This window comes from Lolium perenne, chromosome 4 (assembly GCF_019359855.2).
Source record: "Lolium perenne isolate Kyuss_39 chromosome 4, Kyuss_2.0, whole genome shotgun sequence".
In the NCBI taxonomy this organism is placed as follows: Eukaryota; Viridiplantae; Streptophyta; class Magnoliopsida; order Poales; family Poaceae; genus Lolium; species Lolium perenne.
Genome location: NC_067247.2, coordinates 128,776,580 through 128,804,441, shown reverse-complemented (window position 1 = coordinate 128,804,441; position 27,862 = coordinate 128,776,580). Strand labels below are relative to the sequence as shown.

The window sequence follows — 27,862 nt, the reverse complement described above, 5'->3', positions numbered from 1 at the left end:
AGTAGCCTCGCCGCTCGCCGGAGATGACGACGGCCGTGCGCCGTTCGATCCGCATCTAATCCTACGGCGCAGAAAGGAGCATACCGCTTCGGGCGTTATGATAGACTGACGGGTGGCCCCCACTGTCAGGCAGCCCACGCGTGTTGGACGCGTGGTGGGCTGGCCTATGCGCCGTTTAAATCGATTGGGCCCATTTAGTTTTCCCGCCGGCCCGTTTAATTCAAATTCGAATTTCTGTTTAATTTAAAATTGCTCACATATGCTGTTTTCAAAATTGAATAGAATAAAATCTACCAAGCCAAATTTGACAAATTTTATATATTTGGAAAGCTTAGCAAATTACCTATCCAACCCCACTGGTCTCACCCTTTAATTGTTGGTAGAATTAAAGTGACAAAAATAACAAGGCAGGGACTTTTGTAACTTCAAACAATTATTAAAAATCAACCCTAAGTGATTTTGAGTTGATTCCAACTCTCATAAATCACATTTCACATACTCTACATGTTTATGTAAAAACATAACTTAGTTGTTTGTATGATCATGGACTAGATCAAAATAATGGCTATGTGGCTATTTCTAGTTCATTTAAATCATTGAAAATTATTTTCCAAATAGTATGAGAGGTTCTCTCTCACTTAAATCATGGTCCTAAGCAATTAAAAGTGGTGTGTTGACTTAGTCTATAGCATCTCATCTTGAATTACTTAGAGACATTAAATTGTTGTTAAAGTAAGAAGTAAATGGTATGAGGTTAGTACCTCATTTAAATCATTCTCCCCAAATGATAGATATGAATTGTTGAACTTGATCAACATGAATTCATACCTTATTATTATTTGAGGGAATTAAATCTTAACAAGATTCAATGAGAGGAAATTATTTCCCCAAAGAATTAAATAGCAACACTAATTAATATTTGTAATGAGAAGAAATTATTTTTCTTAAGAATACAACAAAGTTAACCCACCTAATAATCATGTTGTGATGCTAGCCTAGCTTGTGTGACTCATGTGTGTACTTAGTCTAGTGTTTAAGTTTTTTTTGGTCATTGTATGTATCGTATTCGTTTTTAGACGCTAGTACCGAGGAGTATCAAGAGGAGGAGGAGGTCTACTTCCAAGGAGAGGAAGACCACTTTGATCAATACGCCAACTAAGGCAAGCTAATATTCTTGCTAAGTGCAAGGCTCTACAAGAGCAAGGCACCACCACATCTTACCTTATGCTTAATGATTCCATCCCAAGTTTTACTTTAAAAGCTTTACTTGTTTTGAATTATCAAAGTTTACTTTTTGATTCATGATTCACTTGGTCTGGAGTAGACAAGATCATCAAAATTAGCCTAAAGCAATGAAAGCTAGATAGCACCCCTCATGACTAGTTTGCTAGTGCTAACAAATAAAATTGACTACTCTAGATGGGAACATTGTGAAATGAAATTGAATGATTTTGAAGGTGAATATGACTTGAATGACTTGATGAACTTGATAAAAACTGATGGTTAGGTTCGGATGCGATACCATTCCAATTTACAAGTACCCCCACAATACCTGATTATGGGTAGGGCTTAACTGGAAGTTTATGTGTCTTAGTATGGGTTCCCTCTAAACAAGCGTCATAGGGGTTATGCCGAGGCTGCCTCCGTGGAATGTGAAATGATGCGAAATGACGTGAATATGAGGTGAATGTCCGGCCCAAGCCCTGTGCAGTTCCCAGGCTGACGGTTTGTCTTCACTGGGAGGCCAAGCTCATGGGGAGATGTTCCTATACTAGGATATGTAAGTGAAAGGTTATGGTTGATGATCCGCGTACTGAGTTACGATTATTCAGGGTTGTCCCTGACGGATGTAATCAAATGTTGTGGCACAAGTGTGCAACCTCTGCAGAGTGTAAAACTATTTGAATAGCCGTGTCCACGGTTACGGACGATTGGAAAGGCCATACTGTTCCGTTGTCAGATGTTTTTCTGAAATGAAGGGTGACATGAATGGTGAACTTGAATTGAATCACAACTGAGTTGTGGGAATGACACTAATATTCCCACTTGAGTTACTTAGAAAATGAGGAGTCTTTTACTAAATATTTATGAACTAAAATTGGCTTTATGCAAATAAACCTAGAGCTTAGCATCCACTTAATAAAATGGATAGTAATTACAATAGTATTAGTTTGCGAGTACTTTAAAAGTACTCACGGCTGTGTCCCTAGCTATTCAAATGGCCAGACTATGAAGAGGAGCAGCAGTATGAAGATGACGGTCAGTAGGACGTCTACAACAACTAGGAGTTCTTCTGACGTCAAGCGTTAGCCTGTGGAATTAGATAGTCCACTACTACTACTACGCTTCCGCTTTGTAATATTTGTGATGTTCGTTGATCAATAGATCAACTATGGTTGTAATATTGGATCATGGGATCTACTTTTGTAAGACGATTATGGTTTGTAATGAATGATGACTTATGATATCAACTATTATGTCTCGCAACAACAATATTCCTGGGATTGCGATGAATGGCATAATAGGCATCCGGACTTAAAAATCCGGGTGTTGACAAGTTGGTATCAGAGCCATTGTTTGACCTTAGGAGACCCTAGTTAGAATGGACGTTCTGAAAAACTTAAGTTCAAAAAAAACAAATGAAGTGAATATTTCTGAAAAACGTAGCCACTTTCTTCTCTTTGAGATCTTGTTGAAATAAGAAGTCATGCTCTTCCTTATAAAGCTACATAAAATTTTGCCACACTTGTTCACATCTCTAACTTACTCATCCAATTCACTTTCAGATGGAGCCAGCCAACACCAAGTTTTACCAGCTGGGAAATGGCGGGAGTCTGATCTTCGAAAGGGGCCTCGATGCCCTCTCTGAGTTCCTGGGACGCCCGCACCCAGAGTTCCACGGAGTCGAAGTCAACGACCAGCCCGGAGGGGAGCTTCAGTGGGTTATCACCGCTGATTTGAGGGGAAAGATGGAGCCTCGTACCTCTGAGAGGATCCTCTTTTCCTTCAGGGAAAGCAACTGGCTGGACGGACTCGCTCGTGCTCTTCAGGAAGCACTTGCCCGTCTGTGCGGACAGAATGTGGCAGCCATCCAGGGGGATCGTTTTGCGCATCTCGCAAGGCGTAACTCCGCTGGAGAACCCATGGACCTGCAGTCCCACCCCCAGCTGAGGCACCACGTGGAGCATCTGGACTTTATGCTGTATGAGACCCAGAAGGAGCTGGAGAACGCACGTGGCTACGCCAACCAGACTCACCTTGCACTGGCTCAGCACGCCGATGCCATCAAGATGCTTGCGAAGGACCGCAAGACACTCCGCCAGCAGCGTGCCAAGAAGGACGCTACCATTGTGCGCCTCCGTGCAAAGATAGCATCCTTGGAGGCCACTGTCAATGCCCAAGAGGACCAGCTGAATGAGATGGAAGAAGACGGTGAAGACATTCAGGGAGGAGAAGCCTTCCTGAGTGATGACGATGACTTCGAGGAGGACGAGTACACTGATGTGGAGGACTACGAGTTACTGGAGGCCGGAGAAGATGACTTCATCTCGATCGATGTGGATGATGAGTAGTCGCACTTGATCACTTATGTAGGTGTGAGTTGTATCCAGTCCCTTGTATCATAGCGCGAGTGAAATGGTTCTTGAAACCATTGGTGTGTTAGCTTGTAATATATGATGAATGAATGAATGTGTGTTTATGTTAACATCAAAAGAACTCAAGTTTTAAATTTTTGAACTTACCCAAAATAAGCCATAGAAAATTTCCTCTCATCTCATGATCTATCTCCATGCTCAGATGGCCCCTCCAACTCGCAGCGCAAGTCAAGATGCTATGATGCAACTGCTGCAGACTTTGATGGCTGATAGAGAGGATGAAAGGGCTGAAAGACAAGCCAACATAGCAGCACTACAACAGATAGCCAACAAATCTCCCCGGTATTAGGGGAGAAACAAACCACAAACAATGCCAGGAAATAGATTGGAATGTAACAGGCATCCAATCGTTAGATCCACATACTAAAGAATCTGAATCTGAAGTTCAGAGAATAATAGATTTTGCAACACTTTGCAAATAACTTGCCACCGAGAAAAAATTCAGTTGGATGCCAAACTTGTCACAAAACTCCTTGAACTCCCCTGAATTAAAGTTAGAGACATTATCAATGATAATACTATGGGGCACGCCGAAGCGGAAAACAATTGACTCCAAAAAATTCACCGCTATCGTTGCCTCAGCTGTTGTAACTGGTTTTGCCTTAATCCATTTTGTAAACTTGTCGACTGCTACGAGCATATATACATGTCCCCCAGGCGAGACTTGTGTCATTTTCCAACCATATCTAAACCCCACTCAGCGAAGGGCCATGCTAGAGGTATCGACATCATCTCTTCCACCGGTGTTTGAGGTTTCTTGGCAGACATCTGGCATCCCTCGCAGGATTTGACAATCTCCTTGGCGTCTTCCACAACAGTTAACCAATAGAACCATGCTCGATAACTTGCATGATGACCACAAATCCCTTTGTGTATGTCCTTGAGGATAGCTTCCCTTCCATGGGTGTGTCACACCGCTGAAGTACGCCCGTGATGCTTCTTTTATATAATTCATCTTTCACTACTGAAAAAGCTTTAGAGCGCCGAGCAATCCGTCATTCTTTGACTTGGTTCTGTGGCAACTCTTTATTTAGCAGATACGCTAAGTATGTTTGCATCCATGTAACTTCCACCATCATGGATTCATTTGCCCCTTCTGTTGCGGTTGTGTCTACCTCCATATCATCGAGAGGAAGATCCACATATTCTTTTCTTTAATAAATACTCTCTATACATTTTCCAATGATGTTGACACGATTAGATTAAAAAGGAAGAATATGAAGTGAAAAGCTAGCGGATATAGGCCAAAATCCCTTACTGCGTATGTCGGCACCATGAACAAGACCAACATCTTTAAAAAACATGATAAGTCTCTTTAAAATCCAACCATGCCACCAAAATAATCTTACCTAAGGTAATTATAGCAAAGATTGGTTATTTCTTTCTTTCAGTGTAGTATGCTCTTTCGCTAGAAAGTATATGATCCCACACATATATGCAGACAATCGGATGGTCTTGTCAGTGTTGCGATGATGTCATTGGTGAAGTTCATGCGAAGCATGCTAAGGATGGCCCTATCATTTTCACATCAAATCGGGGAGAATACATTATCGATAAAAAACTTGTAAGAAGGAAGAGTTTGTACCTTTGAGTTTGAAGTGAAAGAGGGCTCTCCGATCATGACAATGCATAACATTAGAAGTTAGTGTATTTGACTTTAGTTATAGGGGTCTACGTATCGGGTGAGAAGTACTTCAATCAAACTTATGTGGGTATGTATATATAATATATGCTAATGCCCAATGTTATTTTAGTTCATGGTGTATTATGTGTGTTATAATTTTTATATTATGCTTTTATCTGATTTGAGTTATATGTTGATATATCAAATTTCTATGCACAAAAGCATGTGCGGATAGGAACTATATTAGTGCCAATTATCATGTAATTCGCATGATCTAATTTGTGGCGCCATCTAATATCTCTCAACGCAAAGGCTAAGTGCCTAGAGGCCAAATTGTGCGGCCCATAGCTATAAGATAGAAAAAGCGCCCCATGGGGTGGGGGCATGTTTATTGTTGGTGTCCCGTAAGTGACCCCTCCACTCTTATGTGGCTTTTTCGGACGTGGTTCGTTATTTAAAAATGCCTTGTGATGATTACCATGGCATAGTGTTTGTTGCGGAGTATAAGTGTACATCAAAAGATCCAAACATTTTAAATTACATAATTTTTTGGGTATATAAAAACAGTTTTATTGGTCCAATACTTGACCAAAGTGTAATCTCGAAAAACATATGGTCCTTCCTTCTTTTCGGGAATGATGGGAGTCACTCGCTAGCTTATTACATGGTTTCATTTAGGAGTTAGTAGTGGAGATTGAAATTTGTAGTTGATTCCATTTTATAATATCACGAATATAGTGGAAAAGGGCTCCTCTAGAACATTCATTCGAATGGAATTGTTCATTGGGTTCTACCTTTTGTTCTAAAAGAAGAAAATTTTCTCTCGTATGTTATTTTAAGGTGATTCATTCATAATATTACTTATGTTGTTTCAAGATGCCCTCAAAGTATTTATTTACACTCGTGACTCACAAACTTCTTTTTAAATCACTCAGATCCTTCTTAGATGAAACCATTTAGAAACCTTGGTTTAAAATCTGCAAAGACAAAGAACCAACCTATAATTGGATGGTTAGGATGGAAGTGCCACTCTCAATCAATCAGCATGTTTCTAGTGGGAGGCGGTTTTCATGGATAGCAAAATGTATGTGATGACTTAGTTAATTTTTAAAAGTTTGGTTCTTGGACTCAATCTCTCGAAGATTCTTATAGGAGTTGGATGTTGGATCCAGATTGGACTCCCGGAGGGCTGGAGGGAGACGTCACCCTGGCAGGGCGGGCTCATGGCGAAGCCCGTCACAGTACGCGTCCTAAAGCGACTCAATACTCTCGGAAGGCCCCTCTTACAGCAGTCCAAGACCGCAGCCCAACCGGCAATCTCTCCACGGAAAATAATCCCCCATCTCCGCCGCATCAATGGCGGACGGCGGCCCAGCCCCCGCCGTCGACGTTCCCGTCCCCGTCCCCGGCGGCGGGGCGCCTGCCACCATACTCGACTCCCTCGGCGAGGACATCACCCGCATCGTCGGGCCAGTCTCCGCCTGCATGCTTATCGTCGTCCTCCTCGTCTCCATCCTATCCTCCCCCTCGTCCCCGTCCCCGCTCACCGCCGCCCTCAACACGGCCGCGGCCGCCGGCGGAGACGCCGGCGCGGGCGACGACCTCACCTCCGCGCTCATCACCGCCGGCACCTTCGTGGTCTTCGTCACGGCCGCGACCTTCCTCATGGCGCTGCTCTTCTACTTCCGCTGCACGCCCTGCCTCCGCGCCTACATGGGCTTCTCCGCGATCTGGGTCCTGCTCGCGCTCGGCGGCCAGATATGCCTCCTGCTCCTCTCCCGCCTCCGCCTCCCGCTCGACGCCGTCTCCTTCGCGCTCCTCCTCCCCAACGCGGTGGCCGCGCTCGCGCTCGCCGCCGTCTCGCCGGCCTCCGTCCCCATCGCGCTCCACCAGTCCGCGCTCCTCGCCATCGCCGTGCTCACCGCCTTCTGGTTCACGCTGCTCCCGGAGTGGACCACCTGGGCGCTGCTCCTCGCCATGGCCGTCTACGATCTCGGGGCCGTCCTCATCCCCGGTGGCCCTCTAAGGGTCCTTCTCGAGCTAGCCATGGAGAGAAACGAGGAGATACCGGCATTGATCTACGAGGCAAGGCCAGTCGATCCCAGGCACGGCCAGAATTGGCGTCTTTGGGCCTCCAGGCAGCCTCCTGCTGGGGATTTGGATCCTACTTCCACAGCTGATGCGATCGCTGAGGCATTGAGGAGAAGAAGCAATTCAGCCGATTCCTTGACCCAAGCTGCCGTTGGTAATCCAAGCCTCAGCCAATTTCTAGTGCCAGCTTTGAGCTCTGATCCTGCCAATGCACAAACAAGGGAGGTGTTGGCAGCACTGCCAGAGACTAGAGTTGACGTTGCTGCACTGAGGGTGCCATTGATCCAGCCACAGCCAGATAGAACCAGGGAACAACAGGACGACGACAGCGACGATGAAGGCGGCATTGGGTTGGGCTCCTCAGGGGCCATCAAGCTTGGGCTGGGCGATTTCATATTCTACAGCGTGCTCGTCGGGAGGGCGGCTATGTACGACTACATGACGGTCTACGCATGCTATCTCGCCATCATTGCTGGGCTCGGTGTTACTCTGCTACTGCTGGCATTCTTCCGCAAGGCATTGCCTGCTCTGCCGGTGTCCATCACCCTCGGCGTCTTGTTTTACGTGCTCACTAGAACACTGCTCGAGAACTTTGTTATGCAGTGCTCCACAAATTTCCTCATGTTTTAGGATTAATGCAGCATTGCATGGTTGTATCTTAGTAGTTCACAGTTAAGGCCTTCTCCAGATGGTCAGGTCATGTTTATGGAAGTGTTCATCTGGGTTAGGCCATGCTTGTGAACTGTCAATCTGATGGCTCACGTGACATGTTACTGTATGGAATGGCTGTCAACCCTTCCTGGCAATGATATTTAGTGTTTCGAAGAAGCTACTTTTGTCATTAATCTGGTACTGCACAGCCTGTATATCTTCAAATATCCCTATAATTTTTCAGTTGTACTTTGCTTGGTTGTCAATATTTTTTACTCAGTATAAATGTATTCTTCAGAGTGTTGTTACATATTCTGCACTAATTCTTTTTAGCAATATGCTCGTTTGTAGCTTTTGTGAGAGCATGGATTGTAGTTACTAAACAATACTACGTATAAAGTTATTTCTGATAACTCAAGGCTTTCACCCCATAGAAAATGAAGAGATATATTATGATAGTCAAAAATTTCTCCCAGAAAATCACACCAGCCGCTATAGAGAAGAATATGACCCAAATTACACTAAATCTTCGACAAGTAATATGGTTCGGAGAAATATAAAAAATCTCGGACTTCGTATGTCCTGTTGCAATGAGAAGTAGTAGTATCTCAACAGGGAAGAACTTGGAACATAACCCTTCCGATTGTGCTTGTCTGGGCCTCGATTTATACTGAAGTATTCTGTTCACTGTTATGCCCGTGTTCGCCTCTTTATTAATTTTCAAAGGAAAAAAGGAACTATGGGAAGGTTGATGATAACATTTCATTGGCGATAACAAAAACAGAAGCAATCGAGGTGGCGATAATATATCAGAAGCAATCGAGGAGGGACATCAGAATTAACAACAGAATGGCAACATTCTGCGCTCTGAACACCTTACCAACAAGCAATATAATTTTCCTCCGCACTTCATAGCCTTTCTCTCTATGCGTGTGATTACAGATTTACAGCAGTCGTTCAGCACCAAAAAAACATCTAAAGTGACATTGGGGAGGTCTGGTTTTATTATTCTTTGAGCTGTTTTACCCTCGACCTCACTTTGGCTAATACCTATCAGATCTGAAAAATCAGGAGCTCCCAGAAACAAATTTGAAGGGCTTAAGAAACTTTGGGTTGTGAGACTTCTACAATGCTGATACATAATCTGAAGGAGGTTAAAAATATATGGTCCTGCACAGAGCGTTACCTGCATGATTCAGTGAGCATGTTTATTCATTAGAATGCTGCTGTCTGATGCTAAGAACAAACTACTATCCTACTTCCTACCATTGAAGTTAAAAGGGTGAGTTTATACATTTGCATTCAGAATAGTCCCAGATGACGGGTCATAACTATTTTGAGAACTGAAATTTAACCTATCAATCTTGACTGCAATAATTCTGACTTGAGTACAACACAGATAATGATCAGTCATGGCATCTGCCCTTTTTACGGTTCATAAGAAGAGAACACCTTATACCCAGCATAATCAAATGTGATAATTATCTGGGAGCATCTGTTTAGTGGTACCATGGCTTGTGGTGCAAAATCTATATATTTTGAGAAAATTATAAAATAATTGAGTGCGCTGGAAAAATAAATCTTTACCATATAAAAAATCAAATGTAAATTCTGCACATGTTGACAAACAAAAAAGAGATGCTACTGTTGATGAGTAGATCAAATTTGTGCCCAAAACTTTATGGCATCGCAAAATTAAGTTATGCCAATTCAGAATTGTGCCAATCTTATACTACTGGCCTTTCAGTTATTTCATAACTGCTTCTTTGAAGCCACAAACTCAATGATGCAGAAGACACAAATTATTGATTGCATGCACTGGTTTTATCCAAAAATCTATGAACGTATTTTTTGTATTTTGGTATCAGCCCTGTGAAAAGTATCAGTCTGAAATGAAAATAGCCACACAAGATTTAAACAATTCCGAATGCCAGGAATTTGGAATGCGTAGTCTGCACATCCTTTAACTGGGCAAAGCTAAAACTGAGCAATGAGCTGTTCTGAAACCAAATCAGCTGAACGAATTAGGAAGCTAAACCAGCTGAGCCAAAGCAGAAAAAAAAAACTACAGTGAACTGAATAATAGTTGGTAGAGTCTTGGAGGCAAAAATAAATGAATAATTTCTGCAACATGGACAACACTGCTCTCTACTAGGGAATAGCTAAATCTAGGACTATTGTGCTTCTTGTCAGAAACTACATACCAATGTTCGAGAACCAAAAAAGGCAGTGCCACTAATGCACTGATAGTCAGTGACTACATTTCAATGTTTGAAAACCAAAAAAAGGCAGTGGAACATGTACCAACACTGACCATTCCGAAGGACAGAATTGTGCATAATGATTGAGGAGACATCATTCCCAGTTTCATACTCTTCAGCTATCAATTACTAGAACAAGTGTGGTTTAGCCACATGACCCGTGAAGAAACTGTAACCAATTTCAGACAACACCTAGCATTCCTTCACCCGGGAGGCTGCTTTCCACCCACGATGGATCTAGTTCAGACTTTGTTCTTGCTCTTCTGTAATTCCATATACTGGGAGCTGCATGGCTGAGAACAAACAACTTTCGATCCTGTTCAAGCAGCTGTTTACGAGGTTGACTCGCTGCAGATTTGCGAATACCTCTGTGACCCTTCATGTGGCCTCCTAATGACCTAGCAGACGCGCAGACCTTTCCACACAGCTTGCACTCATATCTTGTTGTTGCCTTGAAGACCTCTGAAAGACTGAGAAACTTCACTTCCTCATAAGAGCCAGTAGAAGTTTCTGGCTCCATCAGCTCATTGTCTTCTCCGGTAAGGCCGTGATGATCAGAAGAACTCAGCTCCATCATCGGTGGATCATACGGCACGTTGCCATCCATCTCAAAGTCTTCATCGCAATTCGCAAAATCTGAGCACATGCCATGATCTCCTGAAAGCATCACAAGAATGTGTGCGGCATCGACCTCCTCTATCCCGTCGGTCTTCATCGCTGCGGCAGGAACTGTGTCCAGAGCAATCCTCTTTGACCTCTTCTTTCTCACTGGAGCAGCAAATACAGCAGCATTTGGATCACCATCACCTAACGATACGTTGCGCTCCACAACCATCTTGTTCCTACGGCGCATGTGTACCCTCATGTGTATCGACAGGGCATCACGGGAGGCAAAAGACTTGAAGCATAGCTGGCATTCAGTCTTGGGGAACAATGCCCAAGGATCATCGTCACTGGAAGTGGAATCTGCCAGGCACGAAGACTTCAGGCACCTCTCCCGGAGACCATATCTCTCGCCGACGCTGTCAGTGCTTGTAGTGCCGCTCCTCTGTTTCTTGCGCCTGTTCCTATGGACCGCCATGTGGCCTCCAAGGGACATCCCAGAAGGGAAGCTCTTCTTGCAGTGCTTGCACCAATGCTTCCTCCCCGTCGGTGGCATGCCTGAATACATAGGTAGTAGCAACCATTAATCAGAGTAAGAATCGACAAAACAAGGTGATAGCAGCAAGAAATCAGAATGCTACAGAGTGGTTCCTGAATATGGCGTTAAAAGGGGGGTTCTTTTACGGAGGGGCAAACGGAAAACTTGGGGGGAAACCCATTTCATCTTCAAAATCAATTCGATGTTATCTTGTGGAATGGGTAGAAAATTTACTAGAAATCTTTTGACCGTCAGTTCCACTGAGAATCAAGTAAAAATTATCTTTTTTGGATTCATAAGGAGGGACAGTAACCTGCGAGTTGCTACTCGTGGGAAAAACCAAGAACGCCAAATGGAGCAGTTTTGGGGGTAAAGAATCGAATCATCCAAGAAAGGCTAAAGATTCAAACTTCACACAAGAACGCAGCTAGGGTTCCGCCATACCCGGAGGAAAGCCAGCTACTTTTTACACTGAGCGAACGAATCAAGAACTCAAGATTTCTGCAGGGACTTGAAAACCCCAGCTCCTCCTTAACAAAAAGGGAGAAAGTAAGAAGGAAAAAAGAAAGAAAACCCACCTCCAGTACCGTCGATTCTTGGCCGGTCGAGGAATCAGAAGGAAGTTCTTGGCACGCCGGTGGGGGAAAGGGCGGCTCGCTCCTCTCGTGCTGAATGCGCCGCGGCGGTGTTCTTGGCGAGTTGCCGTTTTGGGAGGGAGGAGGCCTGGGCCGAGGAGGTAGTCGCCGAGGCCTGCTTTTTTCTTTTCTTGTTTTCGGGTGGGAGGAGCGAGCATTTCTTTTCTTTTTCTTTGGATTGGAGGTGGGAGGAGCTTTGGAGGGGAAGACTGGAACGGCTAGTCGAGACGTGTTGTGGTACTGCCCTACTGTAGAGAACTTCACTGGTTGGACCCTTTCTCCTCCTTCCATAGTTGCTATTCTTCAAATTTCCAAACGTTAGAGCATCTGGAGACGCATTCTCCAAACCGTTCTCCAAATGGCGTCGGATCGAGCATTTGGAGGATGTGTTTCGCTCGTGTCATGTTTGGGGACGTCGCTCCCCAGCCGCGTCCCCCAAACACGCCCCCGAAACTTAAAAAACACTGTATTTTTAATTTTATTAGATATAAGAAAACTCGGCACTAATATTCAAATCGATGCAACATAAACAAATTACATATAAAACTTCGAAAAAATATAATCAAATTACATTAAAAAATTAAACTACTTCTTCTTCTTTGATGGCCCCGTCTCGTCGTCCTCAAGGTGGCGCTTCCTGCTCGTCACCTCTTCCGAAGAGGCGGTGCCGGTTGACGCGCCGGAGGAACTTGTGTCCTCCTCGTCGTCGACGGTGCCCGTTGATACGTCTCCAACGTATCTATAATTTCTGATGTTCCATGCTTGTTTTATGACAATACCTACATGTTTTATTCACACTTTATATTATTTTTATGCGTTTTCCGGAACTAACCTATTGACGAGATGCCGAAGTGCCAGTTGCTGTTTTCTGCTGTTTTTGGTTTCGGAAATCCTACAAAGGAAATATTCTCGGAATCGGACGAAATCAACGCCCAATATCTTATTTTTCCCGGAAGCTTCCAGAGCACCGAAGAGGGGCCAGAGGGGAGCCAGGGGGGCCCCACCCCACAGGGCGGCGCGGCCAAGGGGGGGGCGCCCCCCTAGTGTGTGGGTCCCCCGTGGCCCCTCCGACTCCGCCTCTTCGCCTATTTAGGCCTCCCTGACCTAAAACTTCGACCCCGATTGACAAAACCCGAGAAAACCTTCCAGAGCCGCCGCCATCGCGAAACTCCAATTCGGGGGACAGAAGTCTCTATTCCGGCACCCTGCCGGGACGGGGAATTGCCCTCGGAGTCATCTCCACCGCCGTCTCCATCGCCATCTTCACCGCCATCGCTGTCTCCATGATGAGGAGGGAGTAATCCACCCCCGGGGCTGAGGGCTCCGCTGTGTGGTTCATCTCTCTCTTTATGTGATCTAGTTGAATATCATCTATGTGCTACTCTAGTGATGTTATTAAAGTACTCTATTCCTCCTCCATGATGTAATGGTGACAGTGTGTGCATCATGTAGTACTTGGCGTAGTTTATGATTGTGATCTCTTGTAGATTATGAAGTTAACTATTACTATGATGGTATTAATGTGATCTATTCCTCATTTCATAGTGTGATGGTGACAGTGTGCATGCTATGTTAGTACTTGGTATAGTTGTGTTGATCTATCATGCACTCTAAGGTTAATTAAATATGAATATCGAATGTTGTGGAGCTTGTTAACTCCGGCATTGAGGTGCTCTTGTAGCCCTACACAATCATGGTGTTCATCATCCAACAAAAGAGTGTAGAGTGGTTCTATTATGTGATCATTGTTGAGAGTGTCCACTAGTGAAAGCAGGATCCCTAGGCCTTGTTTCCACACATCGAATCTCCGTTTGTTTACTGTTTTGTTGCATGTTTACTCGCTGCCATATTTTATTCAGATTGCTATTACCACTCATACTCATCCATATTACTTGCATCTCACTATCTCTTCGCCGAACTAGTGCACCTATACATCTGACAAGTGTATTAGGTGTGTTGGGGACACAAGAGACTTCTTGCATTGTGATCGCAGGGTTGCTTGAGAGGGATATCTTTGACCTCTTCCTCCCTGAGTTCGATAAACCTTGGGTGATCCACTTAAGGGAAAACTTGCTGCTGTTCTACAAACCTCTGCTCTTGGAGGCCCAACACTGTCTACAGGAAAAGGAGTGTGCATAGACATCAAGCTATTTTCTGGCGCCGTTGCCGGGGAGGAAAGGTAAAAGGCACTCACACTCCGGATCTCGGCTACTAAGCTATTTTCCGGCGCCGTTGTAAGTGCTCGAAGCTATTTCCTTTAGATCCTGCAATTGCATCTTTTTGTTTCTTGTTTTACACTAGTAAGGCATAATGGAAAACAACTATGAGCTTTTTAATTTATTTCCTAAGTTAAGACATGAATTGTGTGATGCGAAAACTAAAGAACCTATGGAACCTCATTTGCATGCTAGTAGCAATGTTATTAGTATGAACGCAATCACTACTAACGCTATGGAGAAGTATAAGCTTGGGGAAGTTAGTTTTTGTGATCTTTTTAGCTTCCCATCTTTAGGGGAGAAAATTTGCTCTGATAATGCTTTATCTCCCATATGCGATAACTCTAATGATGCTTGTGATATTTTAAATCCACCAACTGCAAGTACTGCTTTCGAGATACCCATGAAAATTATTGAACGTGTTATTGATAACCGCTATGAAGGGGATGGAACTGTCCATCCTGGAGATCATTTACTGTTTTTGCATGAATTATGCGGGTTATTCAAGTGTGCAGGTATCTCTATGGATGAAGTGAGGAAGAAACTATTCTCTATTTCGCTGTCTGGTAAAGCGGCGCATTGGTATAAATTGCTGAAGAATAGTCATTCTCTTGGTTGGGAGGAAATTGTATCTCTCTTTTATTCTAAATTTTATCCTCCTCATGAAGTGCATATTGATAGGAATTACATTTATAACTTTTATCCTCGTGATGGAGAGAGTATTTCTCAAGCATGGGGGAGATTGAAGTCACTAATGCTTAAATGTCCCATTCATGAGCTCCCCCGTAATGTTATTATTAACAATTTTTATGCGAGGCTTTCAGGACATCACAAGGACTATCTAGATGCCTGTTCGGAGGGATCTTTCACAAGCAAGGAGGTTGAAGCTAGGTGGGATATTCTTGATCGGATTGAGGAGAATGCTGAAGATTGGGAGAATGATAAAGGTAAAGAGTCAGGTATAAATTATGATTATGAATGCATTGAAACTTTTATGGATACTGATAAATTTCGAAATATGAGTGCTACTTATGGTCTTGACTCTCAAGTTGCTGCAAATCTTTATAAAGCTTTTGCCTCTCATTTTGAATTGCCTAAAAATAATTTTGATAAGTATCATGAACCTTTTAAAGAGGCTTGCATGAAGAATGAAATTGTTGTTGATGATTGCAATAAGCATGCTCAAACTCCTAAGAATGCTATTTCCTATAAGCATGTTAATTTTTGTGGAATGCATAGACCTTGTGGAATTAATCAAATCAAAGATGAATATTGTATCCATCATATTAATGAAAAAACTAGAAAGTGGTTTAGGGCTCTAGATGATCTTGGTAAAAAAGTTTGTGCCATCTATCCTTTTATTTGTGAACTTTGCCATAGAGCGGGTCATTTTAATTTTCAATGCTCATCCAATGATAATTTGAACCCCATTAGTGCTGCAAGTTTGTATTGTGATGATGAAATCACTCCTAATCAGCATGATGAACTCACTTTATTTTTGTGGTGTGAAGAGTTATCAAGGAAAATTTCTTTGTTAGATAATAATGATCTTGATATTGATGATGTCCTGCATGGGTGTTTTTCTTATTGCATTGATAATTGCCATACAAATACTTACATACAAAATATTTTAGAAGATGACACCTTGCCAAAATATGATAGGACCGCTGTGTGTTTTGAACTTATTAATGAAAAGGAGGAATCCTCCCAAGTTTCTTCTATTGTTGCTAGAAATAAATCAGGTTATGTGGAAAAGCCTCCCTTCAAGCCTCTTCCTCCTAAAGAAGGGAACGAGGAGAAGGAAGAGAAGAAGAAGAAGAAGGGAACGAAGAAGAAGAAGAAGAAGAAGAAGAAGAAGAAGATGGGGGATAAAGAGAAAGAGATAACAGCATATCCCCGCATAAATGAGGTAACGATAGGTAACCGTAAGTATGTTGCTCCTAATGATTATTATGATAATGAATCTGAATACAATGATCTTCCTATGCCCTTTACATACATTAGTGATCATGATTTGAAAGAGCACACTACTTTTGATATTGCAAATTTCTGGGAAACTAATTCTGAAAATGATGATGTTAATAATTGCCATAGTATCAGTATTATCCATGCTTCCTCCCATAATGATATAGAAAGCTCTAAGCTTGGGGATGAGGTGTTTGAAAATCCTTTTGCTACTGATCATTACATGTTTGATACATCTCCTTCTAATAACAATGATGGTATGGTCACAGATAAACCGACTGTGAAAGATAACTATTCTATTTCTTATGATGACACTGTGCCTCCGACCTTTAATGATTATTATAAAGAATGCTATGATATAGGTTATAACTATCCTTATGGAACTTGTCATAGTTATGATTGGATTGCCAAAAACAATTTCCTTAATATGAAACTTGTTTACCATGTTCAAATTCTTGATAATAATCTTGCTCCAATTACTATTAATGAGAAGAACTCTTCTTATGCCAAAATTAATGATACTTCTATGCATATGAACCATGATAAGAATGTTTTAAATGATGGGTATATTGTGGATTTCATCAATGATGCTACTGAAAGTTATTATGAGAGAGGGAAACATGGTTATATGCATCTTAATAATATTAAGTTTCCCCTCTTTATGTTGAGAATCTTGAAGTTACTCGTGTTTTATCCTCTTATGCTTGTCACTTTGTTCTTCATGAATTCATTTGTGTACAAGATTCCTATGTATAGGAAGTGGGTTAGACTTAAAATGTGTTTTGAATTTGCTTCTTGATGCTCTCTTTTGCTTCAACTACTATTTCTTGCGAGTGCATCATTAAAACTGTTGAGCCCATCTTAATGGCTATAAAGAAAGCACTTCTTGGGAGATAACCCATGTGTTTATTTTACTACAGCAATTTTGTTTTATATTTGAGTCTTGGAAGTTGTTACTACTGTAGCAACCTCTCCTTATCTTTATTTTATTGCATTGTTGTGCCAAGTAAAGTCTTTGATAGTAAGGTTGATACTAGATTTGGATTACTGCGCAGAAACAGATTTCTTGCTGTCACGAATTTGGGCAGAATTCTCTGTAGGTAACTCAGAAAATTCTGAAAATTTACGTGAGTGATCCTCAGATATGTATGCAACTTTCATTCAATTTGAGCATTTTCAATTGAGCAAGTCTGGTGTCTCTTAGAAATTCATCTTTACGGACTGTTCTGTTTTGACAGATTCTGCCTTTTATTTCGCATTGCTTCTTTTGCTATGTTGGATGGATTTCTTTGTTCCATTGACATCCAGTAGCTTTGGGCAATGTCCAGAAGTGTTAAGAATGATTGTGTCACCTCTGAACATGTGAATTTTGATTATGCACTAACCCTCTAATGAGTTGTTTTGAGTTATGTGTGGAGGAAGTTTTCAAGGGTCAAGAGAGGAGGATGATACGATGTGATCAAGAAGAGTGAAAGCTCTAAGCTTGGGGATGCCCCGGTGGTTCACCCCTGCATATTTCAAGAAGACTCAAGCATCTAAGCTTGGGGATGCCCAAGGCATCCCCTTCTTCATCGACAAATTATCAGGTTCCTTCTCTTGAAACTATATTTTTATTCGGTCACATCTTATGTACTTTACTTGGAGCGTATGTTTGTTTTGTTTGAATAAATTCATGCTTGTGTGGGAGAGAGACACGCTCTGCTGGTTCGTATGAACACATGTGTTCTTAGCTTTTAATGTTCATGGCGAAGGTTGAAACTGCTTCGTTAATTGTTATATGGTTGGAAACGGGAAATGCTACATGTAGTAATTGGTATGATGTCTTGAATAACTTGATACTTGGCAATTGTTGTGCTCATGATTAAGCTCTTGCATCATATACTTTGCACCTATTAGTGAAGAAATACATAGAGCTTGCTAAAATTTGGTTTGCATGATTGGTCTCTCTAAGGTCTAGATATTTTCTAGTAAGGGTTTGAACAACAAGGAAGACAATGTATAGTCTTATAATGCTTGCAATATGTTCTTATGTGAGTTTTGCTGTATTGGTTCATACTTGTGTTTAATTCAAATAACCTTGCTAGCCTAAGCCGTGTATCGAGAGGGAATACTTCTCATGCATCCAAAATCCTTGAGCCAAACACTATGCCATTTGTGTCCACCATACCTACCTACTACATGGTATTTCTCCGCCATTTCAAAGTAAATTGCTTGAGTGCTACCTTTAAATTTCCATTATTTGTCTTTGCAATATATAGCTCATGGGAAAAATAGCCTAAAAACTATTGTGGTATTGAATATGTACTTATGCATATTATCTCTTATAAGTTGCTTGTTGAGCGATAACCATGTTCCTGGGGACGCCATCAACACTTTGTTGAATATCATGTGAGTTGCTATGCATGTTCGTCTTGTCTGAAGTAAGGGCGATTTACCATGAGTTGAATGGTTTGAGCATGCATATTGTTAGAGAAGAACATTGGGCCGCTAACTAAAGCCATGATTCATGGTGGAAGTTTCAGTTTTGGACAACAATCCTCAATCTCTTATGAGAATATTATTTGTTGCTAAATGCTTACGCATTAAAGAGGAGTCCATTATCTGTTGTCTATGTTGTCCCGGTATGGATGTATAAGTGAGAATAATCAAAAGCGAGAAATCCAATGCGAGCTTTCTCCTTAGACCTTTGTACAGGCGGCATAGAGGTAGCCCTTTGTGATACTTGGTTAAAACATATGTATTGCGATGATAATCCAGGTAATCCGAGCTAATTAGGACAAGGTGCGGGCACTATTGGTATACTATGCATGAGGCTTGCAACTTGTAGGATATAATTTACATAATGCATATGCTTTATTACTACCGTTGACAAAATTGTTTCTTGTTTTCAAAATAAAAGCTCTAGCACAAATATAGCAATCAATGCTTCCCTCTGCGAAGGGCCTTTCTTCTACTTTTATGTTGAGTCAGTTTACCCATTTCTCTCTATCTTAGAAGCAAACACTTGTGTTAACTGTGCATTGATTCTTACATGCTTGCTTATTGCACTTGTTATATTGCTTTGCATTGACAACTATCCATGAGATATACATGTTACAAGTTGAAAGCAACCGCTGAAACTTAATCTTCCTTTGTGTTGCTTCAATGCCTTTACTTTGAATCTATTGCTTCATGAGTTAACTCTTATGCAAGACTTATTGATGCTTGTCTTGAAAGTACTATTCATGAAAAGTCTTTGCTATATGATTCAGTTGTTTAATCATTGTCTTTACAATTGCTTTGAATCACTGCATTCATCTCATATGCTTTACAATAGTATGATTAAGGTCATGTTGGTAGCATGTCACTTCAGAAATTATCTTTTTATCGTTTACCTACTCGAGGACGAGTAGGAACTAAGCTTGGGGATGCTGATACGTCTCCAACGTATCTATAATTTCTGATGTTCCATGCTTGTTTTATGACAATACCTACATGTTTTGTTCACACTTTATATCGTTTTTATGCGTTTTCCGGAACTAACCTATTGACGAGATGCCGAAGTGCCAGTTGCTGTTTTCTGCTGTTTTTGGTTTCAGAAATCCTACAAAGGAAATATTCTCGGAATCGGACGAAATCAACGCCCAATATCTTATTTTTCCCGGAAGCTTCCAGAGCACCGAAGAGGGGCCAGAGGGGAGCCAGGGGGGCCCCACCCCACAGGGCGGTGCGGCCAAGGGGGGGCGCCCCCCTAGTGTGTGGGTCCCCCGTGGCCCCTCCGACTCCGCCTCTTCGCCTATTTAGGCCTCCCTGAGCTAAAACTTCGACCCCTATTGACAAAACCCGAGAAAACCTTCCAGAGCCGCCGCCATCGCGAAACTCCAATTCGGGGGACAGAAGTCTCTGTTCCGGCACCCTACCGGGACGGGGAATTGCCCCCGAAGTCATCTCCACCGCCGTCTCCACCGCCATGTTCACCGCCATCGCTGTCTCCATGATGAGGAGGGAGTAATCCACCCCCGGGGCTGAGGGCTCCGCTGTAGCTATGTGGTTCATCTCTCTCTTTATGTGATCTAGTTGAATATCATCTATGTGATACTCTAGTGATGTTATTAAAGTACTCTATTCCTCCTCCATGATGTAATGGTGACAGTGTGTGCATCATGTAGTACTTGGCATAGTTTATGATTGTGATCTCTTGTAGATTATGAAGTTAACTATTACTATGATGGTATTAATGTGATCTATTCCTCCTTTCATAGTGTGATGGTGACAGTGTGCATGCTATGTTAGTACTTGGTATAGTTGTGTTGATCTATCATGCACTCTAAGGTTAATTAAATATGAATATCGAATGTTGTGGAGCTTGTTAACTCCGGCATTGAGGTGCTCTTGTAGCCCTACACAATCATGGTGTTCATCATCCAACAAAAGAGTGTAGAGTGGTTCTATTATGTGATCATTGTTGAGAGTGTCCACTAGTGAAAGCAGGATCCCTAGGCCTTGTTTCCACACATCGAATCTCCGTTTGTTTACTGTTTTGTTGCATGTTTACTCGCTGCCATATTTTATTCAGATTGCTATTACCACTCATACTCATCCATATTACTTGCATCTCACTATCTCTTCGCCGAACTAGTGCACCTATACATCTGACAAGTGTATTAGGTGTGTTGGGGACACAAGAGACTTCTTGCATTGTGATCGCAGGGTTGCTTGAGAGGGATATCTTTGACCTCTTCCTCCCTGAGTTCGATAAACCTTGGGTGATCCACTTAAGGGAAAACTTGCTGCTGTTCTACAAACCTCTGCTCTTGGAGGCCCAACACTGTCTACAGGAAAAGGAGTGTGCGTAGACTTCACTCGTCGGCTGCGCCTTGGCCTTGGCCTTGGCGTTCGCTTTCACGTCCGCCTCCGCCTCCGCCTTCGCCCGGACCGCCGCCACCATCGCCTCCTCAGACCCTTCCTGTAGGATAACGTTGCATAGAAAACAAAAAATTTCCTACCGCGAACATGCAATCCAAGCCAAGATGCAATCTAGAAGACGGTAGCAACGAGGGGTTTATCGAGTCTCACCCTTGAAGAGATTCCAAAGCCTACAAGAGGAGGCTCTTGTTGCTGCGGTAGACATTCACTTGCCGCTTGCAAAAGCGCGTAGAAGATCTTGATCACGATCGCTTCCGGCGCCACGAACGGGCAGCACCTCCGTACTCGGTCACACGTTCGGTTGTTGATGAAGACGACGTCCACCTCCCCGTTCCAGCGGGCAGCGGAAGTAGTAGCTCCTCTTGAATCTGACAGCACGACAGCGTGGTGTCGGTGGTGGTGGAGAAGTCCGGCGGAGCTTCGCTAAGCGCGCGGGATTTAGTGGAGGAGAGAGGCCGCTAGGGTTTGGGGAGAGGGGGCGCCGGCCACTATAGGGGTGCGGCCACCTTGTGGTTCTTGGGTGGCCGGCCCCCTCCCCTTGGCCCCTCATTATATAGGTGGAACCCCAAGTGTTGGTCTCCAAGTCTTCGAATAAGACCCGAACCAAAAACCTTCCATATGGTGGGGAAACCTACCCAAGCTAGGACTCCCACTAGAGGTGGGAGTTCCACCTCCCATATGGGGGGGTGTGGCCGGCCCCCTAAGGGGGAGTCCACTTGGGACTCCACCCCCACTAGGGTTGGCCGGCCATGGAGGTGGAGTCCCATGTGGACTCCACCTTCCTTGGTGGTTTCTTCCGGACTTTTCTAGAACCTTCCATAGAACCTTCCGCGTCATTTTAATTCACATAAAATGACATCCTATATATGAATCTTATTCTCCGGACCATTCCGGAACTCCTCGTGATGTCCGGGATCTCATCCGGGACTCCGAACAAATATTCGAACTCCATTCCATATTCAAGTTCTACCATTTCAACATCCAACTTTAAGTGTGTCACCCTACGGTTCGTGAACTATGTGGACATGGTTGAGTACTCACTCCGACCAATAACCAATAGCGGGATCTGGAGATCCATAATGGCTCCCACATATTCAATGATGACTTTAGTGATCGAATGAACCATTCACATACAATACCAATTCCCTTTGTCACGCGATATTTTACTTGTCCGAGGTTTGATCTTCGGTATCACTCTATACCTTGTTCAACCTCGTCTCCTGACAAGTACTCTTTACTCGTACCGTGGTATGTGGTCTCTTATGAACTCATTCATATGCTTGCAAGACATTAGACGACATTCCACCGAGAGGGCCCAGAGTATATCTATCCGTCATCGGGATGGACAAATCCCACTGTTGATCCATATGCCTCAACTCATACTTTCCGGATACTTAATCCCACCTTTATAACCACCCATTTACGCAGTGGCGTTTGGTGTAATCAAAGTACCTTTCCGGTATAAGTGATTTATATGATCTCATGGTCATAAGGACTAGGTAACTATGTATCGAAAGCTTATAGCAAATAACTTAATGACGAGATCTTATGCTACGCTTAATTGGGTGTGTCCATTACATCATTCATACAATGATATAACCTTGTTATTAATAACATCCAATGTTCATGATTATGAAACTAATCATCCATTAATCAACAAGCTAGTTAAGAGGCATACTAGGGACTTCTTTGTTGTCTACATAACACACATGTACTAATGTTTCGGTTAATACAATTATAGCATGATATATAAACATTTATCATAAACGTAAAGATATAAATAATAACCACTTTATTATTGCCTCTAGGGCATATCTCCTTCAGTCTCCCACTTGCACTAGAGTCAATAATCTAGATTACATTGTAATATACCTAACACCCATGGCATTCTGGTGTTGGTCATGCTTTGCCCTAGGGAGAGCTTTAGTCAACGGATCTGCTACATTCAGATCAGTGTGTACTTTGCAAATCTTTACTTCTCCATCTTCGATGTACTCGCGAATCGAGTGGTAACACAACTTGATATGCTTCAGCCTCTTGTGTGACCTTGGCTCTTGTGCATTGGCGATGGCACCCATGTTATCACAGTAAATGATTAATTGGTCCAATGCACTAGGAACCATACCGAGCTCTACAATGAACCTCTTCATCCATACCGCTTCTGATGAAGCCTCTGAAGCCGCTATATACTCTGATTCTGTTGAAGACTTCGCCACCGTGCACTGCTTCGAGCTTGCCCAGCTTACTGCAGCACCATTCAATATAAACACGTACCCAGACTGTGACTTAGAGTCATCAGGATCAGTGTTCCAACTTGCATCGGTGTAACCGTTTACAACGAGCTCTTGGTCACCTCCATAACAAAGAAACATATCCTTAGTTCTTTTCAAGTACTTCAGGATATTCTTGACCGCTGTCCAGTGTTCCATTCCTGGATCACTTTGATATCTGCTAGTCAAACTAACAGCATGTGCTATATCCGGTCTAGTACATAGCATGGCATACATGATAGATCCTACTGCCGAAGCATAGGGGATATTACTCATCCTTTCTCTTTCTTCTGCCGTAGCCGGTCCTTGAGTCTTACTCAAGACCTTGCCTGGTAACATAGGTAAGAACCCTTTCTTACTTTTGTCCATTCTAAACTTCTTTAGAATCTTGTCCAGATATGTACTCTGTGATAGCCCTATTAGGCGTCTTGATCTATCTCTATAAATCTTGATGCCTAATATATACGATGCTTCACCAAGGTCTTTCATTGAAAAACTATTATTCAAATAACTTTTAACACTGCTTAATAGTTCTATATCATTCCCGATCAATAATATGTCATCTACATATAATATCAGGAATGCTACAGAGCTCCCACTCACTTTCTTGTAAATACAGGCCTCTCCATGACACTGTATAAACCCGAAGTCTTTGATCACCTTATCAAAGCGTCGGTTCCAACTTCTCGATGCTTGCTTCAGTCCATAGATTGAACGCTGAAGTTTGCATACTTTGTCAGCATTTTTAGGATCGACAAAACCTTTGGGTTGTACCATATACAACTCTTCTTCAATGTCTCCATTAAGGAATGCCGTTTTGACATCCATCTGCCAAATCTCATAATCGAAAAATGCAGCTATTGCTAACAAAATCCTCACAGATTTTAGCTTCGCTACAGGTGAGAAAGTCTCATCGTAGTCAACTCTTGAATTTTTCGTAAACCCTTTGCGACAAGTCGAGCTTTATAGACAGTAATATTACCATCAGCATCTGTTTTTCTCTTGAAGATCCATTTATTCTCGACAGCCTTTCGGCTATCAGGTAAGTCTACCAAAGTCCATACTTTGTTATCATACATGGATCCCATTTCGGATTTCATGGCTTCTTGCCATTTGTTGGAATCTGGGCTCATCATCGCTTCTTCATATGTCGCAGGGTCCTCATCATTGTTATCCACAATCATGACATTTAGACAAGGATCATACCAATCAGGAGTGGCACGTTCCCTTGTCGATCTGCGAGGTTCAGTAGTTTCCTCGTTCGAAGTTTCATGATCATTATCATTAGCTTCCTCTGTTGCCGGTGTAGGCGGTACAGGTACAACTTCCGGTACTGCGCTACTCTGATCAACGAGTATAGATTCATCAATCTCATCGAGTTCTACTTTTCTTCCAGTCACTTCTTTAGTGTGAAATTCTTTCTCAAGAAAGGTTCCGTTCTTAGCAACAAAGATCTTGCCTTCGGATCTGTGATAGAAAGTGTACCCTATAGTTTCCTTAGGGTATCCTATGAAGACGCATTTCTCCGCTTTGGGTTCTAGCTTGTCCGGTTGTAACTTCTTTACATAGGCTTCGCAACCCCAAACTTTCAGGAACGACAGCTTAGGTTTCTTATTAAACCATAATTCATACGGTGTCGTTTCTACGGATTTTGATGGTGCTCTATTTAAAGTGAATGCGGCTGTCTCTAATGCATAACTCCAAAATGATAACGGCAAATCAGTAAGAGACATCATAGAATGAACCATATCTAAGAGAGTTCGATTACGATGTTCGGACACACCGTTTCGTTGAGGTGTTCCCGGCGGTGTCAATTGTGAAAGTATTCCGCATTTCTTTAAATGCATGCCAAAATCATAACTCAGATATTCACCTCCGAGATCAGATCGTAGAAATTTAATCTTCTTGTTACGTTTATTTTCTACTTCACTTTGAAATTCCTTAAACTTCTCGAAAGTTTCGGATTTATGTTTCATGAAATAGATATACCCATATCTACTCAGATCATCTGTGAAGGTTAGAACATAACGATAACCACCGCGCGATGCTACGCTCATCGGTCCGCACACATCGGTATGTATGATTTCCAATAAGTCAGTAGCTCGCTCCATCATACCAGAAAATGGAGTCTTAGTGATTTTTCCCATTAGACATGCTTCGCATCTATCAAGTGACTCAAAGTCAAGTGATTCAAGTAATCCATCTTTATGGAGTTTCTTCATGCGTTTCACTCCAATATGACCAAGACGACAGTGCCACATATAAGTAGAATTATCATTCAATTTAATTCGCTTAGCATCAACGTTATGTATATGCGTATCACTACTATCGAGATCTAACAGAAATAAGCCATTCTTTTGTGGTGCTCGACCATAAAAGATATTATTCATAAAAATAGAACAACCATTATTCTCAGACTTGAATGAATAACCGTCTTGCATTAAACAAGATCCAGATATAATGTTCATGCTCAACGCAGGTACAAAATAACAATTATTTAGGCTTAAAACTAATCCCGAAGGTAGATGTAGAGGAAGTGTGCCGACTGCGATCACATTGACCTTGGATCCGTTTCCAACGCGCATCGTCACTTCATCTTCCATTAGTCTCCGTTTATTCCTTATTTCCTGTGTCGAGTTACAAATATGAGAAACCGAACCGGTATCAAATACCCAGGTACTAGAACGAGGACCAGTGAGATAAACATCTATAACATGTATGTCAGATATACCTTCTTTCTTCTTCTTGACAAGGCCGCTCTTCAGATCAGCCAGATACTTGGAGCAATTACGCTTCCAGTGTCCCTTCTCCTTGCAGTAATAGCACTCAGCATCAGGCTTAGGGCCGTTCTTAGGTTTCATAGGAGGCGTGGCAGCTTTCTTGCCACCCTTCTTGAATTTTCCCTTAGACTTGCCCTGTTTCTTGAAACTGGTAGTCTTGTTGACCATCAACACTTGGTGCTCTTTCTTGATCTCAATCTCAGCAGCTTTTAGCATGCCAAAGAGTTCAGGTAACTCCTGTTCATGTTCTGCATATTGTAGTTCATCACAAAGTTCTTGTAACTTGGTGGCAGTGATTGAAGGACACGATTAATCCCCAGTCTGTTAGGAATCACTATTCCCAAGTCACTGAGTTTCTTCGCATGCCCGGTCATGGCGAGCATGTGCTCACTAACGGAGCTGCCTTCTTCCATCATACAGCTGAAGAATTGTTTCGATGCTTCATAGCATTCCACGGCCGCATGAGTCTCAAAAATAGCTTTCAGCTCTTTCATCAACTCATGAGGATCTTGGTGCTCAAAACGTTTTTGAAGATCGGATTCCAGACTGCACAGGATGGCACACTGAACTTGAGAGTACCGAATTTTTCGAGTCTCGTAAATAGCTTTTACTTCATCGGTTTCAGTTTCTGCAGGAGGGTCACCTAGCGGTGCATCAAGCACATATTGCAGATTTCCGCCAGAGAGGAAGATCCTCACATGACGGAACCAGTCGGTGAAGTTGCTACCGTTGCTCTTAAGTTTTTCTTTCTCTAGGAACTGGTTAAAATTGATTGGGGACGCCATCTCTACAACATATATTTGCAAAAGTTTAGACTAAGTTTATGACAAATTGAGTTCAAATTTTAATTCAACATAATTAAAAATCTAGGTGAACTCCCACTCAAAACAATATCCCTCGCATTGTCTTAGTGATCACATGAACCAAATCCATCGCACCTAAGTCCGATCATCACGAGACAAGGTGTGATTTCAATGGCGAACACTCAAAGTGTTCATCATATCAACCATATGATTCATGCTCTACCTTTCGGTATCACGTGTTCCGAGACCATGTCTGTACATGCTAGGCTCGTCAAGGCCACCTTAGTATCCGCATGTGCAAAACTGTCTTGCACCCGTTGTATGTACTTGTTGATTCTAACACACCCGATCATCATGAGATGCTTCGAAACGACAAGTCATGGTAACGGTGCTACTAAGGATGAACACTTTATTATCTTGAGATTTTAGTGAGGGATCATCTTATAATGCTACCGTCGCGATCTAAGCAAAATAAGATGCACAAAAGGATTAACATCACATGCAGTTCATATGTGATATGATATGGCCCTTTTGTCTTTGCGCCTTTGATCTTCATCTCCAAAGCACGGACATGATCTCCATCATCTTCGGGCATGATCTCCATCATCGTCGGCGTAGCGTCAAGGTCAATGGCGCCATCTTCATGATTGTCCTCCATGTAGCAACTATTACAACTACTTTGAAATACTACTCAACATGAAATTTAAAGACAACCATAAGGCTCCTGCCGGTTGCCACAATACAATAATGATCATCTCATACATATTCATCATCACATTATGGCCATATCACATCACCAAACCCTGCAAAAAACAAGTTAGACGTCTCTAATTTGGTTTGCATATTTTACGTGGTTTAGGGTTT

At 42.5% G+C, this 27,862-nt stretch overlaps 2 protein-coding genes across 3 annotated transcripts; one reads left to right on the top strand and one right to left on the bottom strand.

Moving 5' to 3' along the window:
- The first annotated feature begins 6,561 nt into the window (after positions 1-6,561).
- LOC127293873 (presenilin-like protein At2g29900) lies at positions 6,562-8,202 on the top strand. Its single transcript, XM_051323562.2, has one exon. The coding sequence runs from the start codon at positions 6,637-6,639 to the stop codon at positions 7,999-8,001; it is 1,365 nt and encodes a 454-aa protein (XP_051179522.1). The 5' UTR covers positions 6,562-6,636; the 3' UTR covers positions 8,002-8,202.
- Positions 8,203-10,119: 1,917 nt separating this feature from the next.
- Positions 10,120-12,261, bottom strand: LOC127348617 (uncharacterized). Of its 2 annotated transcripts, none has more exons than XM_051374578.2 (2): positions 12,003-12,261; positions 10,120-11,444 (listed from the first exon to the last, which is right to left on the bottom strand). In XM_051374578.2, exon 2 carries the CDS (start codon positions 11,440-11,442, stop codon positions 10,465-10,467), a length of 978 nt encoding a protein of 325 aa, XP_051230538.1. In that variant the 5' UTR covers positions 11,443-11,444; positions 12,003-12,261; the 3' UTR covers positions 10,120-10,464. The 2 variants fall into 2 exon arrangements, with proteins under 2 accessions (XP_051230538.1, XP_051230539.1); XM_051374579.2 differs by having other exon boundaries at positions 12,012-12,261.
- Positions 12,262-27,862: the final 15,601 nt, after the last annotated feature.

Excerpts from the sequence above, each read along its gene's own strand:
- LOC127348617 (XM_051374578.2), bottom strand. The coding sequence starts at position 11,442 with ATGCCACCGACGGGGAGGAAGCATTGGTGCAAGCACTGCAAGAAGAGC.
- LOC127293873 (XM_051323562.2), top strand. The coding sequence starts at position 6,637 with ATGGCGGACGGCGGCCCAGCCCCCGCCGTCGACGTTCCCGTCCCCGTC.